A 16932-nucleotide genomic window follows, 5' to 3' on the forward strand; every position below is an offset into this window, starting at 1 on the left:
GGCCCGAGGGCGCGGTGCGCCGCCCACGCAAGCCGGAGCAGCTGAGCGGCTTCCCCTTCCCGCGCTCACGTGCTCGCCGGCGGAGCACACACCCATCTGAGGCCCCGCGGTGGCCCGCGCACCCACGTGTGCGGCGAGGGCGGCGGCTCGGCCTGCAGCGTGGCTGCCCCGGGCCAGGTGCCCGAGCCCGGCCCGCCGTACAGGGTAGCTGGTGATGGGCGGTTGTTCTCCTTTGTTTTCCAGCAACGAAGGTTTTGGGAACAGTCAAATGGTTCAATGTAAGGAACGGATATGGTTTCATCAACAGGTGAGCTGGATGCCGGTGTGGGAAGCTGGGTCCCGCCTCCTGCAGGGGCGCGCTCGGGTCCGGGGCTGCTGTCGCGCCGGGACCACCTAGGCGCGATCGTGAGGGTTTTCTCCATTGTTTGGTTTTTTTTCCTTGAGTGACGGGATTTGTGGCTCCGTAGACTGTCTTTGTTTTGCATTTAAATACCATCCTAAAGCTAGCCTCAAAGCGCAAATGGCACACAAAGCGGGTCAAGGCAAACGGAGCCAATGAGCCGTACTTTAACGTTGACCCTACATCAAACTGAGGAAACTGGGCTGAGCACGTTTTCATCCTTGCCATCCGTGTATACTTGGTTGAGATTGGTATTGGAGACTGTGGCCCACTGATTAGCATACGGTTGATGTTCACCTTATTGACCTTTGGGTAACTTGATTTGACGTGTTCTAGTGCTTGAGGTTTTTGTCATCTGTACCGTAAGGTTGTATTGCCTTTGTTTAAACAACTCAAATACACTGTCTTCTTAATGCCTCGAATGCATTTTCTACAGTTGACTTTGACCAGAGTCTTGATTTGTCTATTGAGGTAATAATAGATCTGTAAAGAAAATGATCCCCAATTTTTATATATCCTACTTCCTTGTCGGACAGTCATGCTGATCAAATCAGTTTTATTAAAGCTTGGCTGTAGCGTATTAGCAGTGGCTGTAAGTCCTTGGGAACTTAACCTTGTTGGCATTTAGCTTAGCGCTACCAACTACATCGTCACCTAGATCGTAGAATGGTGTGTAGCCGCGGTGGTAAGGTGGTAAATGCAGGCAGCGGCTGCACTCCGGCTGCACTCCGAGGGCTCCCTTGTGAGCCCGGCATCTTTTTCAAGATGGCTGCCAAGGCTAGTGCAGTTGCATGGGTGTAAAGCACGGCGAGTGCCAGCAGCAATCCTGGTCGTACAGCTGTGCTACTTGGCGCCATTTCAGCATTTTCTCTCTTCATGCTTGCTTTAGAAGGCATTAAATAAGATGTTGAAAAGAACGCTTAAGACTAACACAGAATGCTTGTGAAGTGGACACTACCAAATGGGCAGCTCGCTTTTAAACATAAACTGAGTGATGAAAAAACATTCATTGATCAACCCAACCACACAGTGTTGTGGAAACACTCAAGCAAGAGGGATTACAAGCCCTTAAGAGTCTGTTGTCTACAGTTGGAATTATAGGGAAACATTTCGTTTCTTTCCAACTCTGGGGTCTGTCCCCCCCCCACTGGATTACTAGTGAGCAAAGAGGGGAATGCAGTTTTGGGTGCTTAGACAGCATTGGCTTCCTGGCGGATTGTCAGCTCTGAGTTCATTCATGCTGTAGTTAGGATTTCCATCTTACTCTGGTTCTCATTACTGGCCTAACCTTTTAAAAACAAGGATGCTGAAAATGCAAATTCCTAGACTGCCTCCCCTCCTCTGTATTCCTTGGGACTGGGTACTTTGTCTTTTGAGACAGGGTCTCCCTGTAGCCCCACCTGTCCTGGAACTCACTATGTAGACCAGGCTGGCCTTGAACTCACAGAGATCCACCTACCTCTGCCTCCCTCCCAAGTGCTGGGACTAGTGCGCCACCATGCCCAGCTTTTTTTTTTAAGCAGCCCCAGGTGATAGTATAGGCTGTGCTCTCTGCCTGCTTAAAGACAGCTTTCAACCCTTGACAGTGCAGCTAGCGCTCTTAGGCAGCCTTTTCAGCTGGATAGGTTGAGCATTTTGTGCATTTAAGGAAATTTTCACATTTGCCTTGGTTTTTTTTTTTTTTTTTTTTTTTTTTTTTTTTTTGTCTTTTTGAGACAGGGTCTCCTTGTAGCCCTAGCTGTCCTGGAACTCATTATGTAGACCAGGCTGGCCTTGAACTCAAAAAGATCCACCTGCCTCTGCCTCCCAAGTGGTTTCTGCATTTTAAGTAGGCTATCATTTTAAAAGCAAACAGTTTTTATTGAAGATAAGTATACTGTGGGTTTTTTTTTTTTAAACATTCTGAGTATCATGTAGATTGCATTCATTGAATATGTTCTGCCTTAGAATCAGTTGATCACCCTTCAGGGCAAGTTAAATGTAATTGGCTTTTTTTTTTTGGATGCTGCTTTGTTAAACTTAGGCTAGCCTCAATTATTGATTCTTTCAACTAGTGAAGACTGTGCCTTGAGTCTAAGCAAGTCATTTCAATGATGCTGTGACTTTTAAATGATACTGTAAAGTCCACTTAACTGTAGAGGTTTATCTCACTGACTGAGGAGCAGTTGTAAAAACAAATACCAGACTGGGCTGACTCTTCAGGACAGATTCAGGCACACTTGCTGGCCCTGTATAAATGGGAGGGTATAGGCCAGGCAAGGTGGTGCATGCCTTTAATCCCAGCACTTGGGAAGCAGAGGTGGGGGGGGGGTCTCTGTATTCGAGGATAGCCTGCTCTACATAGCGAATTTCAGGCCAGCTGGGACTACAGGGAGACCCCGTCTCAACAATACCAAAAAAGAGGGGAGGGTACAATATTTGGGTTGTAGTGTGGATGCTCTGGAGTACATTCTAGGTTCTTTAGCTATTTTACAATTCCAATGCAAACTTTTATGTAAATCTTCTGCCTTTAAAGATAGGTTTTCTTTGTAAATGTTTATTACAACCTAAAGTAACATCTTGGTTGAAATTCTTATAACTTGGTTGAAACTCAGTTGGTAGAGTACAGGAAGCCCCTGGATTTAATCCCCAGCACTGCATAAACCCAGCATAGGAAGTAGTACATGCCTGTAATCTCAACACTTGGAGGGGAGGCAGGAGGAACAGGAATCGAAGGTCATCTTGCACTACCTAGTGAGTTCAATGCCAGCATGCACTATTATGTCAAGATTCTGCCCTCCCTCTAAAAAGTCAGCTAGTAACCATAGAGGTTTGGGTTTTGTTTTTGGTCTTTTTCAGACAGGGTCTCCCTGTAGTCCCAGCTGGCCTGAAACTAGACCAGGCTTTCCTGGAACTCACCTGCCTCTGCCTTCTGAGTGCTGGGATTAGAGGCCTGCACCACCATGCCTGACTCCATAGAGCTTCTGAAATACCAAAAAGAACACTGGCTGTTCTTGCAGAAGACCCAGGTTTGAATCCCAGCACCCACGTGGCAGCTAACAACTGTCTATAACTCCAGTTCCAAGGGATCCGACAGCCTCTTCTGTCCTCCGCAAGCACTGTACAACATGGGTGCACTTACCTACATGCAGGCAATATACCCATACACATAAAATAAAAATATTTTTTTTAAAAAAATTCACTTTTCTTAGATGTCAAACTGACTTGTACTCATGAAACTCTTAGAAAAGATAAGCATGAATCAGGAAAGTAATTTTCAGTGGAACTTCTATATGGTGACAAGAATTGGGGGCTGGAGATGTTACTCAGTGGTAGAGTGCTTAGTATTCCTAAGGACATGGGTCTCAAATCCAGCACTACAAAAGAAAACTAGGAATATTTTTCCCTTTCTGGGGCATGTAAAACCTTCTGAAGTTGTAGGTACATAGCACTTAAAATTATCAGGAGGATAATGAAAACCATACAGATTTGATATCCATGTAGCACAATTCCTTTTTTTCTTCCCCACAGTCTGTAACACTTTATCTTGTGTGTGTGTGAGAGTGTGCTTGTGCCGCCGCACATGTGCAGAGGTCAGGATAAACCTGCATGAGGATTTTACTCCGAGTGCTTTTCCCCAGCTTGCCATCTCCCTGGCCTGTTACATGTAATTGTCTTACATTGTTAACTGCCATTTCTACCTGACCTATATACTTAGGCATTTAAAAGATATCCATGGTCTAGAAAGCTTAAATTTTTATAGTCCTTATAATAAGGCTTAGTCAAATGCTGTCAGAATCCTCTTTGGGGATTCTTTCCTTGTTGAGTTTCCATGTGTATAGCTAATAAATAACTTCCTTTACACAATTATATGAACAGTTTACCCAGGGTCTGTTAGAGTTTTAAATGGTCTGATTCATTTAATCATAAAAAAAAATCCTTTGAGGCCTAGGCCCTGCTCTTCTGAAGCACAAAGAGACTGAATAATTGGCCCCATAAACACAAGTGGTAGAAGCAGGGTTTGAGCTTCAGTTCTGTTCTTGGAGTCCTGTTCGCCAACTATGGTGATACCAGCTCTGAGAGAAGATGCTAGTCATCGTGGTTGGAAGATGTCCGCATAGTTAACAATTTCTTGGGATGGCTGACTATTCTTAGCCTCCTATCAAAATGATCTTGTGTATGCTTGACCAGGTGTGACAAGCTACATTTTACTATATTCCATGAAGTTTAGGTTTGCCAAAAATTCTAATACAGCATGCAAATCAAAGGAGTAGCTTACTACTTTATATTGAGATGCAGTTAAGGAATTAGAGGAGAGAATATTGAAACTAATACTGTGGACCTTGCAAAGGTTTTGTATTGTGGGGAGAATGTACCCTTTGTTTTGGGTAGCCAAGGCTGGTTTGAACTCCTTTCTCCATCTCCCAAGTGCTGAGATTGCACATCACACCTGATGATACCGCCTTTTTAAAGTAAAGGACGCATTTTAGAATTTAGCTGTCTGTATGTGACATACAAGTCCTGAAATATTTGATAGGGTCGTCTTAGTTTGTAGGTCAGTGTGAAGATTTTGGTCGAAAATCCTCAGGCTTTTAAAGACAAAACATAATTCTATCACAGTAAATCTATCTTAACCTATAGATCTGTTTAGTAGTCTTTGACAAATTTGTCATACATAGGAAGGCTTAAAGACTTCTTGGCAGTATATTACTAAGGAGCTAACATGTTGGGGGTTTAACTTCTTCAGTGCTGGGACCCTCAGAATGGTGCTAACCCCAGTTCCAAGGGATCTGCTGCCCTTTTCCTGTTTCTGCAGACATTGTGTGCACAGGTGCACTCAACATGTAGGCTAAGTACACCTTTTTTTTCTTTTTTAAATCCTAGAATAAGCAGTGTGAGTATACAGGCCTTCTATTTTCCTTATATGGAGGCTCTGGTAATGGTGTTTGGTACCCTCTTGGCTGAGCTGGTGGAAGCATGTGTGTTCATGTCTGAGAAATAGCATGTGTCTGCCTAGGGAACAAGGAGCTGAGTTTGTGATCTTAGAACCACTGCAAAGCTTAGAAATTAGTATTAATATTCTAATAGCATATAGGAGCATTTCGCTGAGTAAACTCATGGTAGGTCTTATTTAAGGTGGTGATATAGTAGAAAAGTGCTTTATAAAATTTTGAGCTTATTAGGCATATCCAGCTAGAAGATAGTTTTTTTTTTTGTTACTTTGTTACAGTTTGTATTGCATTTGTGACTCTTAATAACCTTGTTGATCTGGATAGATTCAGTGGTGTAGAAATCTTTTTTTTTTTTTTTTGAGACAGGGTCTCCCTGTAGCCCCAGCTGGCCTGGAATTCCCTGTGTAGGCCAGGTTCTTCACCAGTTCTGGGATTGGTCCTGGAGCTACTGTGACTGGCTCATAATTGTATTTTAGACAGCTAGCATTTGAATAGGCATCCAATAAATTTTTAAAAAATTTTATGGCATGCTTACCATGTTCCTACAGTATATGGATGATAGAAGAATAAAACCAACTTGCGTTCTGGGGAGTTGGAATTTATGACCCTAGAATTCCTTGTCTATAACCAACCTGTTGAGTAAGTATAGTAAGGTAGAATTGTGCTCTTTCTTGTTCCTCATATTGTAACATAGAAGGTAAGGAACAGAGCCACATGCCTGCCACTGCCCCCCCCCCCACTTTCCCATTGCATCAGGGCTAAAAAAAGGCTTTGTTACTAGAACTAACAAAACTGTAACCACGTGTTACAACCTGTTATAACCTATTAGGATTTGGTCCTTTTTGAAATACCAGTAGAGCTCCATGAAGTCAAAGTTGACCACTAACTTACTTTAGTTCCCTGCTTTGTAAAGATGTGGGGGGGTAGTGATCTCCCTACCTCAGCTTGTGAGAATTAAATGATAGATTTGAAACATTTAGGTGTAGTATTCAGAACTTAAACCTTCAATACTGTGCTATATAAGTTGAAACTACATTTTAGGAGCTGTCAGTTTGTTTCTGAACTCTACATACACTTCATGGTATTCCTCAGTGGACTGGGTAGAGCCACAAAATAGTAGGTACTATGTTTTTTTTCGGGGGACATTACTTGCTTGCTTGCTTTAACCTTACACTATTTTTAGAGCTGCATTGACTAGATAAGTAGCTTTATAACCCTAAAGTGAGTTCATAAATGTTCATCATGACTGAAAATTCCCTAAATGTAGTTTAATCTAAGCTGAAGCTTACATTTATTGTGTGTGTGGGGGGGGTGCATGTACAAATGTAGATATTAGAGGTTCTCTAAACCATGTGGATTCTGGGGATCAAATTCACATCAAGCTTGGCCATGAGCCCCTTTAAAAAGTCCATTATGATACCGAATCTTAATGTCATCTTGAAAACCTGCCAGTACCACACCACTCCTCCGTCCCCATCAGTGCTCCTAGTGCTTCTTGCCTTTACAACAGCGGTAAGTATCCCATAAGGCAGTACTACCCCAGATGAAAATGTTTACTTTATCCTTTGTCCACATTTTCACTTTTACCAATTTTGTAAGTGTACCTTAGAGACCTGGAGCTTAAAATGACCATTGGAGATGAGATGTAATTAGTACCTGCTCTCCACTGTCCCTTTGCCTTGTGGAACTATGGACAGGTGGGCATTATGACCAGCTATCAGTTTATCTGCTTTTTTGGCCTTTACATTTAAAATTACTCTATTCCAGCAACTCAGTTATGCTGTGATAATGGAAGCTATTCCTTTCGGGTCAGAATTGAAGTCATTGATAGGAATTCTTTGGTACCTGCTTTGCTTCTTAACAGTATGGCAGTCATGACTTTGATCATTGAAGGCTAAAATGCCAGAAATAATATTGAGCCATTTCTGTGACCTGTAGCTCACTTTTACTTGCAGTTGGCTCCATTTTTGCCCCAAGAAGGATATCCTAAATACCTACTCATGGGTGTTCCCTTAGTCTAAGACTTCATCAGTTCGTATCTATATCAACCATTAGATTCTATACAATAATTTTATCACATCACATTCTTGTAATTAAAAGGCTTTGTCTGGTTTGGTAGACAGCCTGTAATCCCAGCACTGTCTGGAAGCTGAGGCAGAAGTATCACAAATTCAAGGTTAGCCTGGGCTTGAGACACACACACTAAAAAGCTTTGTTGACTCTTGTGTACAGGTTGATTTGATTTGGCTCCTGTTCTCACACAGCCAATAGCATTCATCATGGGATTTTCTGGGTTTCCTCATAGGCGGTGGTGTTTTTACGTGGGTCATTAAAGTCCTAAAGCCAGCAGTTAGATTTGGTGTAGGAAGTGAAAGGGGAAGTCATCTTTGTATAGAGTTTTTGACACATAGTGATGTGTTGAGATAATTACCATTAAGGCTCATTTTCTATGTTGTTGTGCCTCCTAGAATACTTTTTTAATAGTTATTTTTATTATCTCAAGGAATTGTGAAAGTTAGAAATGGTGAGGGGGAAGTGAGAAGTCCTACTTCTGTTGGTCCCCATGTTCTGTGGGTGGGTAAGGGAGGTATGCTGGGTCATTGTTAATGTTTAATAGGGTATGGTCTAGTATATGTTGCTTGTCACTTTTTAATTATGGCTCATTGGTCATGCTTTGATTTAGGCTTGATTTGCTTATCTTCTTCATGGATTACTGCTGTTCATAGTAGCTTGTTCAAATTTCCTGATCTGATGGTTTCCAGCCAGGAAGGCTCTGGGCAAAAGGGAAATGCCCAGTGACCAGGTTTATTCTTAATCAGTCTTTGGTAGTGTGAAATGCATTTGGTTTTTTAATTTTTTTCTCACTTAGTCTTGGTTCTGTCTTACAGGAATGACACCAAGGAAGATGTATTTGTACACCAGGTGAGTGCCTATGTAGATACAGAATAGTGTTGCTATAAATACACAGACACTGGCAAGTTTTTAGATGGTGGTAGGTCCACCTTTGTGGTAAGGACAAATCTTAATGGGACATAGCCTGCAGAGTATAGGATAGAGTCTTTTATTTGTCTCATACATTTTTAAAATGAGAGGTGTGTTTTGTTTTTACCTTTGGAGAAATGGCTGGCTTTGGAAACTTAAATCCTAAATCCTCATTAGGTAGTTTAAGTGAAAGGCATCACAGCAGAGTTATAATTAATTGGTCAGTAAATAATTGGAGGTTGCCTGCTGTTATTTTTGGAGAAAACTTCCATAAATATTACATATTTATTTAATTTTCTCAAGTATGATCTAAAGAAAATGTTTTGGAAAATGATCAGTGAGAAATTAAAGATTATTGATAAAGTAAGCTGCTGTCAAGTGAATGCTTATACCTTAAAATTGTGTTAAAGGCTCCATTGGACTTACTCATCCTCACAGTCTGAAATGAGTAGGAAAAACTCAATACTACACGTGTACTTCATGCTGTCAACCTTTCACTAGCACAGTTGAAAGGTCAGCACGTATTGAATTGTTTTATGAATTTTCAACTTTTATTTTGATTCAAAAATCCAAAGACCCAAAGTCAATTTCCATACTCAGCACCAGTATTCAGACAATTAAGAGCTTGGATCCTTCTTAGGAAGGGCTGTCATTAGTTAGTATTTTGTAGCCTCTTAAAGTGTCCAACACCACATTCACTCAGGGTGAAAGAAAACCAGCTCATTTCTAGTATATCCAAAACCCTGTCAGATATAAGTATGAAAACATCCAGATTCTAAATGTAAATTGAAAGCTTTTTCAAAGTGTTGCCTTAGAGTCAGTGTTTTCCACCTTGTTTGGGTAAGGTGACTCTTACCTGTTCTGATGTTCAAAATAGTATGCAGACTTAAACAAGCCACTGACAACCATGAAGGTTGGGAGGACCTAAAGATGTTTAGTAAAGAGTTGGGGGTTAGTTACCCATGCTTCTGCTATCCCCTATGACTGCAAGTAATTCAGAGTTGGCTGTGTATAAAAGGTATTATACGACATTTTAGATGACAGATGAGATCGATTATTTGACAACTCACCTAGTTATACTTACCCACAAAGTGTCACCAACATGCTTTCCTCTTTATTTTGCAAGTGGTTTTAACATGGAGTTGTTTCTTGGGACTTTGGCTGCTCAGGTTGTAGTGGTGTATCAAGTAGACTGCAGTTCTGGGCAACAGAGCTTAATTGGCCTCATTTGTTAGCTGTCCTGCCTCCTCTGGAATGGAAATGCATGAGTGATCCTGTAACGGATACTGCTGTGCTGTGGAATGAGCATGGGATTTGGAGTCCCAAGACCTGGATTTAGAAAAGTTCTCCTGCCACTTACTAGCTGTGTGACCTTGGGCATGTCATCTAACTTTTTAAAACTTAAATAATGTAAGACTGTTTTCTGGGGAGATAATAGCCAATGGTCCCGTCTAGTCAGATAATATAGTGGCATAGATAATACACGTGAAATGCATTTCCATGGAAGTATTAATCACAGACAGGTTGGAAGGGATTTTGGTTGACATTTGTAATTGAGTCTGATATGGTAACAAGGACATGAGTTGGTATGGTCAACTTTGACGTATATAAAACTAAACTCGCCTGTCATCTAAACTGGCCATGTGTTGGGGCTAGCTTCTACTATTAAGTGCAGTCTCTGGGGGATAGGATAGATGGATGGCCTCATTTTGTTCCAAGCTCTAAGTAATGCTTTTTCAAAAAGCATCTTAAAAATATATATATACTATTGTTGTGTCTGTCTTGTGTATTAAATTATTCTAGTTTTGTAAATAGTGGTAAAATGCTGGGGCCTTGTAAGATTGGAGTCTTTTGGTTGAGGTTGGGGGTAACATTGATCCCTGCTTTCCTAAACTTACTGACAGTTTGGTCTTGTGTAAAGCAAATATTATATATCGAAGCTAAAAATAATACTGACTCTGGTACATTTTAAATGCAAAAGCACGATATTCTCCCATTAATCTATTTTTGGAATGTGATATTACTAGACTGCCATAAAGAAGAATAACCCCAGGAAGTACCTTCGCAGTGTAGGAGATGGAGAGACTGTGGAGTTTGATGTTGTTGAAGGAGAAAAGGTGAGGATGCTTTTTGTGTAAAGGTTTGACCTCGGTATGGAAATAATTTGGAGGTTTCATCCGTAGGATGGTGGCTCTAATGTGGATGGATGATGTGTTCAGGTGACCACATGAACACAGGTGCATCAAGCCTAATGTGCTGGCTGCAGTCTTCAGAATAGTGCGGAGCTGATTGATAATTTAGCCACTTCTATGCACCCTTGCCACACAGACAGCTTCCTTCCCCATTTTGTTTTTTCTTGGGCTTTGTTTCTTCCCTAGCTTTGTGAAATTTGTTGAGTATTTGAATTTCTTTTGTTACTATCAATAAATAATGGCTTTCGTAGGGTGCGGAGGCAGCAAATGTTACAGGCCCTGGTGGAGTTCCAGTTCAAGGCAGTAAATACGCAGCAGACCGTAACCATTATAGACGCTATCCACGTCGTAGGGGTCCTCCACGCAATTACCAGCAGAATTACCAGAACAGTGAGAGTGGGGAAAAGAATGAGGGATCGGAGAGTGCTCCTGAAGGCCAAGCCCAACAGCGAAGGCCCTACCGCAGGCGGAGGTTCCCACCTTACTACATGCGGAGACCCTATGGGCGTCGACCACAGTATTCCAACCCTCCTGTGCAGGGAGAAGTGATGGAGGTAAGTGCCGCAAGATAAAGGATCAGCAGAACGTATGTAACAGCCTTTGCACATGTGTTTTTATTCTTGTCATCCTGGGACTAACACCCAGGGCCTCCATTAAACCTTCGTCCACAAAATGAACGCTTTCTTTGTGAACCAATGGAGTTAATAATTTATATAGCATGGTGATAATTATTAGATGTCTTGAACTAAAGAATTTGGATTTGCCTGGTTGGGATTTTCTTCTCGTTATTGATCCCATTGGATTTAATTTCTAATGTCTTTTCAGGGTGCTGACAACCAGGGTGCAGGAGAGCAAGGGAGACCAGTGAGACAGAATATGTATCGGGGTTATAGACCACGATTCCGTAGGTATGGACCCTGGTAACTTGTTTTTGTTAAATTTTTCAGTGGGTTGTTAGGCCTCAAGCAGTGTGCTTCCTTGCCATCTTTTTGAATCATTTATTTACTGCTCACATTTACTTTCACCATTATGCCTAAGAAGTGATCTTGATGTGTGTTATCTTTGAGAATAGATACTTCAGTGATATTGGCTTAAAACAGCTTGTATAGTTGAGATCTTTTTTTTTTTTTTGAGATGTCTCCCTGTAGCCAGGGTTATCCTGGATTCCTGATAGAGACCAAGCTGGCCTCAAACTCACAGAGATCCACCTGCCTTTGCCTCCCAAGCACTGGGATTAAAGGTGTGTACCACCATGCCTGGTTGGGATAAAGCTTTATACTTTTTGAGACAGGGTCTCCCCATAGCCCCAGCTGTAGACCAGGCTGTCTTGATCCAACTGCCTCTGCCTCCTAAGTGCTGGGATTACAGGCGTGTACCATGACGCCCTGCTCTTTATGCTTTTTTAAAAACAAGGGTCTGAAATTTCAAGTGTTTTACCTTGTACAGGTAAGCGAATAATTAAAACTACAGTGTCTTACATATGTTTCCCTAGGAGAGAGGGATGGTAAAGGTAGATAGTTAGATGTTTTAAATACAGGAAACTACTGGAATAATTGGGAGGAACTCCATGAACAAAGCTTGGGGGCCGTTTAGTGCAGTGTCCCCCTGGTATAATGCAATGAACTGATTTCTTTAAGTGATTGAAGCTTTAGGGAGTAGAGAACCCAGTTGAGTTATGCTATATAAATATTAAGTGTAGAGTTTGGTACACAGGAGTTTGCATTAGCAACCAACTTCTCATCCCCCGCCTCATGGGTGACAGGCAGTCACTCAGTGAGTTATACTTGGCCCTATTTTGAGATAGGATCTAAGTTGTCTGCCTCAAACTAGCAATCTTTCTGCCCTAGGCTCTATATTAAGTGCCACGGAACACAGCACAATAGTCAGTGTGTTTTTTAAGTTTTAATTTATTTTTATTTGATGTGTATGAGTGTATTGTCTGCATGTAGGTAAGTGCCCCCATGCCCACAGAGGACAGAGGAGGCCATCGGATCCCCTGGTACTGGAGTTAAAGTTGTTAGCTGCCGTGTGGGGTGCTGGGATTCGAACCCAGCTCTATTCAGCTTTATTGTGTTACCATGTGCCAAATGAAATTTTCCCAGTATTTTATTTTTGGTAGTCCTGAGGATCGAACTTTAGGCCTCTGGCATGAGAGGCAAGTGCTCTACCGTGGAGCTGAAGCGCCAGCTCCCTGTCCATTTTTGATGCTGAGAAATGGGAGTTTTAATTTGGAACAAACATTGAGTCCCTTTGGTGCAAGGGCTTTTTTGCAAAAATTGTAGCTTTTGCCAGCTGAGCCATGAATTATTTAATGGCCTGTCAGTTACGAATTAGTTAGTAAGTGAAACCTGCCCCTTGTGTGCAGATGTTGGTATGTCAGTTCTAACTGCTCAAAGCAAACTGAAAGAAACATTAAGATAAAGGAAGTGCAGTGAGCTTTGGAAAGGGATAAGTGGCAGAAGGACATGCTGTCAGGTTATTTTAGTGTGTGAGAAATAACATGCTCATGGATGAGAATGGGTGAACTAGAGCAGGTATTAGCAGTAAACTCTGCTACTGCTAAGCAGCTTGAAGTGAGTGCACCCACATGGTTCTGCTTTCCATCCACTTAGCAGGCCCGGCTTAGACAGATCTGGGTTTGTCTGGCCTTTGCTTACCTGAGTGGAAGTTTCTGGGAGAAGTTGGTCATACAGACTGGACAGAATAGGGAAGTAGGAAGTAGAGTAAAGCTCATCCAAAGTTACAGTAGGAACAGGGTGACTCCAGAAGATTGGTCTACGGTTTGAGGAACGATGATGAGGTACAAGAAAGGTTGAACATGAATTAGTTACAAAAGAGGAATTTCAAGATCTTGTCAGAGGCTTTGGGGGTCATGACTTCTTAGGTAGTTCAGACTGATCTCAAGCCGAAGTCCTGCTTGCTCACTCAGCCTCAAGTTCATCAGCGGTTCTCAAGTAAACTGTTTTGGTCAACATTTTTGCTGCAGCCTTAAATTGACTCTGGAGTGAAGTGGGCAGTACATGTATAACATAGAGTGATCACATTGGGGTGATTGGTAGCTCTTGTTTTGATTGTATCACATGTAGCCCAGGTTGGCGGTCAGATGTTGATCATTACTATGTTTTGGCAACTTTTTGTTTCCTGGTTGTGAAATAGATCATAATTTGTAAAACCAGTTTTAAAAGCTTCCATTGACATCTCCGTCTCCTTGTACAAGATGACACTTGGCTTTTTGAAAAAGCTGCCTGCAGAGCACTTAAAGAAAATGGCCAGATGCTGACAATTTAGTTGAGTGAACCAAGTACTAACCACTTGAGGCGGGGTTGAAGAAAAAAGCTTTTATTGTTCTGAGGTTGCATGTTTATTTCAGGGGCCCTCCTCGCCAAAGACAGCCTAGAGAGGACGGCAATGAAGAGGACAAGGAAAATCAAGGAGATGAGACCCAGGGTCAGCAGCCACCTCAACGTCGGTATCGTCGCAACTTCAACTACCGACGCAGACGCCCAGAGAACCCTAAACCACAAGATGGCAAAGAGACAAAAGCAGCCGATCCACCAGCTGAGAATTCGTCCGCTCCCGAGGCTGAGCAGGGCGGGGCTGAGTAAATGCCGGCTTACCATCTTTACCATCATCCGGGTAAGTTGGCCAACCGTTACCTTCCTTGTGACATGGGTGGTATCCACTGCACTCTCCTAGTACAAAAGAAACCCCAAACAGCTGGTCGAATAAGGCCAGCCATTTTATTTCCAACGTCATTCTCTCCGATCTTAAAATTTGACAAATGTTCCACTTCAGGAATGTTGAGAATGGGAGCCATGTTTTTGTCCCACAGCTGGTTCAGTGTTGACACCTGAAAGCCCACCTTGACATTGTATGTTTTGGAATATTGGTGCTTTCTGCATGAATTCTGTGATGTTACCAGAAAGCTGAAGAAAGTCTTGGTAGCTGTCCTCTGAGGACAGTGTTTATGCTTTGTTTTCAAGGAAAGTTACTAGGAATAATAACTTACCTCATGGTGCCAAGCAACGGTCTATTTGACAAAGTGGCAACATTGGTATTTTTAAACCATTTGTAGTGTGTTTAATGGTCTATGTTTGCTATTTAGAAGGGGAGAGATTTTCCTGTTTCTTAAAGATTAACTGCTTGGAGTTAGGAGTGGCTTGTGCTATAAGAACCTGTGGGGTTAATAATTCTTTAGCAGATCAGGTATGACACATTCTCATGTTTTTCGTCATTGTGGCTTGCTGTCTCACTTTTTTGACAGTCCTTTGTATTCAAGATTTTTACTTGCTAATTTAGACTATCTGGCTCTACCATTTTCAAGCAGTGAAATTTTGGGTTTTTTTTTTGGTTTTTTTTTTCTTTCCTCTTATCCTGGGTGGGAGAAGGTCATCAGAACCTATGCACAGCCCCTTGTCATACAGCAGTGTCCTTCCATTGTAAGCCACTGTCTTCAGTAAAAGCAAAGTGAGGCGGCTGGTGGCCTTGTTCTGCATAGCTGATGTGATCCCGAGTGTAGAACACTACAGGAAGACCAGTGAATGATGAATGAGACTCTGATCTCTTTTCTTTGCAGTTTAGTCATCCAACAAGAAGAAATGAATATGAAATTCCAGCAATAAGAAATGAACAAAAGATTGGAGCTGAAGACCTTAAGTGCTTGCTTTTTGCCGTTGACCAGATATACCAGAACTATCTGCATTGTCTATGCAGCATGGGGTTTTTATTATTTTTACCTAAAGATGTCTCTTTTTGGTAATGAGAAACGTTTTTTAAAAAAAAAGCCTGGTTTTTCTCAATACACCTTTAAAGGTTTTTAAATTGTTTCATATCTGGTCAAGTTGAGATTTTTAAGAACTTCATTTTTAATTTGTAATAAAAGTTTACAACTTGATTTTTTCAAAAAAGTCAACAAACTGCAAGCACCTGTTAATAAAGGTCTTAAATAATTGTCTGTGTCTAGTTTTATCTTGGTTTAGTAAATTCTTCACTTTCACAGGACCTTTAGATTAAAGCAGTTTGCAAGTAGATGACACGGGTAATTCTCCCAGGGAAAATTTCCTTAAAATTGAAAGTTTATATAATTTTTTGTGGGTTTGTAAGAAAAATTTCTATATGATAGTTACCCATTTTTAACTTCTAGATTAGCTTATCTGTCAGGAATTATGTATATATATGGAAAAACTGAAGGTGAAGACTCCTTGCTGTTAAGCAAAAAGGTAGAAAAGGAAGACACATTCTGGTGGAGAGGGCCTGAATTTCAGACGTTGCTTCAGATAGCTGTCACTAGACTTAGTTGAACTGGTTAACTGAGGGTGCTGTGGCCCTGGGAGCTGTTATTCACTAACAGTAGCTCTGTGTGGTGCAGCCTGAGCAGGAAGGCTAAAATACATTCAGGTAGTACTTAACATCACCTGGAGCACTTCCAGAATTAGTTCTGTTATCTGTTCTTGTTGGGTGCCTATTTTGTGGAACAATTGGATACTTAGTTGGAAGAGTAATTTCGGAAGCTAGAAATGTGGGCCAGAGTGGCACATCCAGGTATCTTGTGCTATGTGTGTCCAGGTGACATGGTTCCCCTCTAGAACAGATAGTGTTAGCTCCTTTGCTGGTGGTTCCTGGAATATCATGTTGGCAACAGTGCAATGGAAAAAGTCCTGGTATATTTATTGTTCTGTGTATGTTGTTAAAGCAAGGTGGCCAACAATGGTAGTTAAAACCTAAAGCTAAACATATAGGTGCTGAAACTGCCACAAGTGGTAAATAGTTGGATGTTGAGGAAGATCTCACGGAGGTTGCAACTGTAGCATGCCTCAGGATGCCAAATACAGGTCATCAAATGTAGAAGTGCAGACAGTGTGCTCTACTAAGTAGAGAATACACAAGGTGGGGGGAGGGGTGGGGAGGATTAGGGAGGTGTTGGTGGAAGTCTGAAGTGTGACACCCATGTGGCTACTAGAGTTACAATCATCACTGGAAATGAACATGGGACCTAAACCTTGGAATTAGGCCAGGAACATGAAAGTGATGACCAGAGATAAATCCAGAAAGGCAGATGGAATCAACAAAGTAGGTGATAATATTAAAGCTGGAAATGAAATGTTGGCTGCAGCAGATTTAGGACTGCGGTTGCCACAGTGTCTGCTGCTGCCATAGCCAATGAGTGCAAGCCCCATAGATTGAAAGTCCAGAACCTGAGCACAACAGCAACTGTGGCCTGCAGGGCCCAGGCCTCTACCATGACAGAGATGATCGCTCAACTGAGCTCCACTACATCCTTTCCACCTTAGAACTCAGCTTGGAACACTGCTTAAACTCTGAAGACTCAGTTCTTTGCAGGGGCCAGTGTCCTATAGGAGACTGCTATGTTCACTGGCTTGTTCTGGCTTCCCTTTCCTGAAACATGCCAGGGACCCCACCACAAGAC

General features: G+C 41.9%; 1 protein-coding gene across 1 annotated transcript; it reads left to right on the plus strand.

Annotated features, from left to right (window-relative positions):
* Positions 1-243: 243 nt before the first annotated feature.
* On the plus strand, positions 244-15455 carry Ybx1 (Y-box binding protein 1; the record flags this gene model as incomplete). The annotated part of the gene is given in 7 exon segments (XM_008842830.2): positions 244-307; positions 8220-8253; positions 10341-10430; positions 10757-11059; positions 11331-11413; positions 13876-14141; positions 15082-15455. Coding segments are annotated over 6 exon segments (809 nt in total), but the record flags the coding sequence as incomplete, so codon positions are not given.
* Positions 15456-16932: the final 1477 nt, after the last annotated feature.

This window comes from Nannospalax galili, unplaced genomic scaffold (genome assembly GCF_000622305.1).
Source record: "Nannospalax galili isolate Female #2095 unplaced genomic scaffold, S.galili_v1.0 scaffold1480, whole genome shotgun sequence".
Taxonomy (NCBI): domain Eukaryota; kingdom Metazoa; phylum Chordata; class Mammalia; order Rodentia; family Spalacidae; genus Nannospalax; species Nannospalax galili.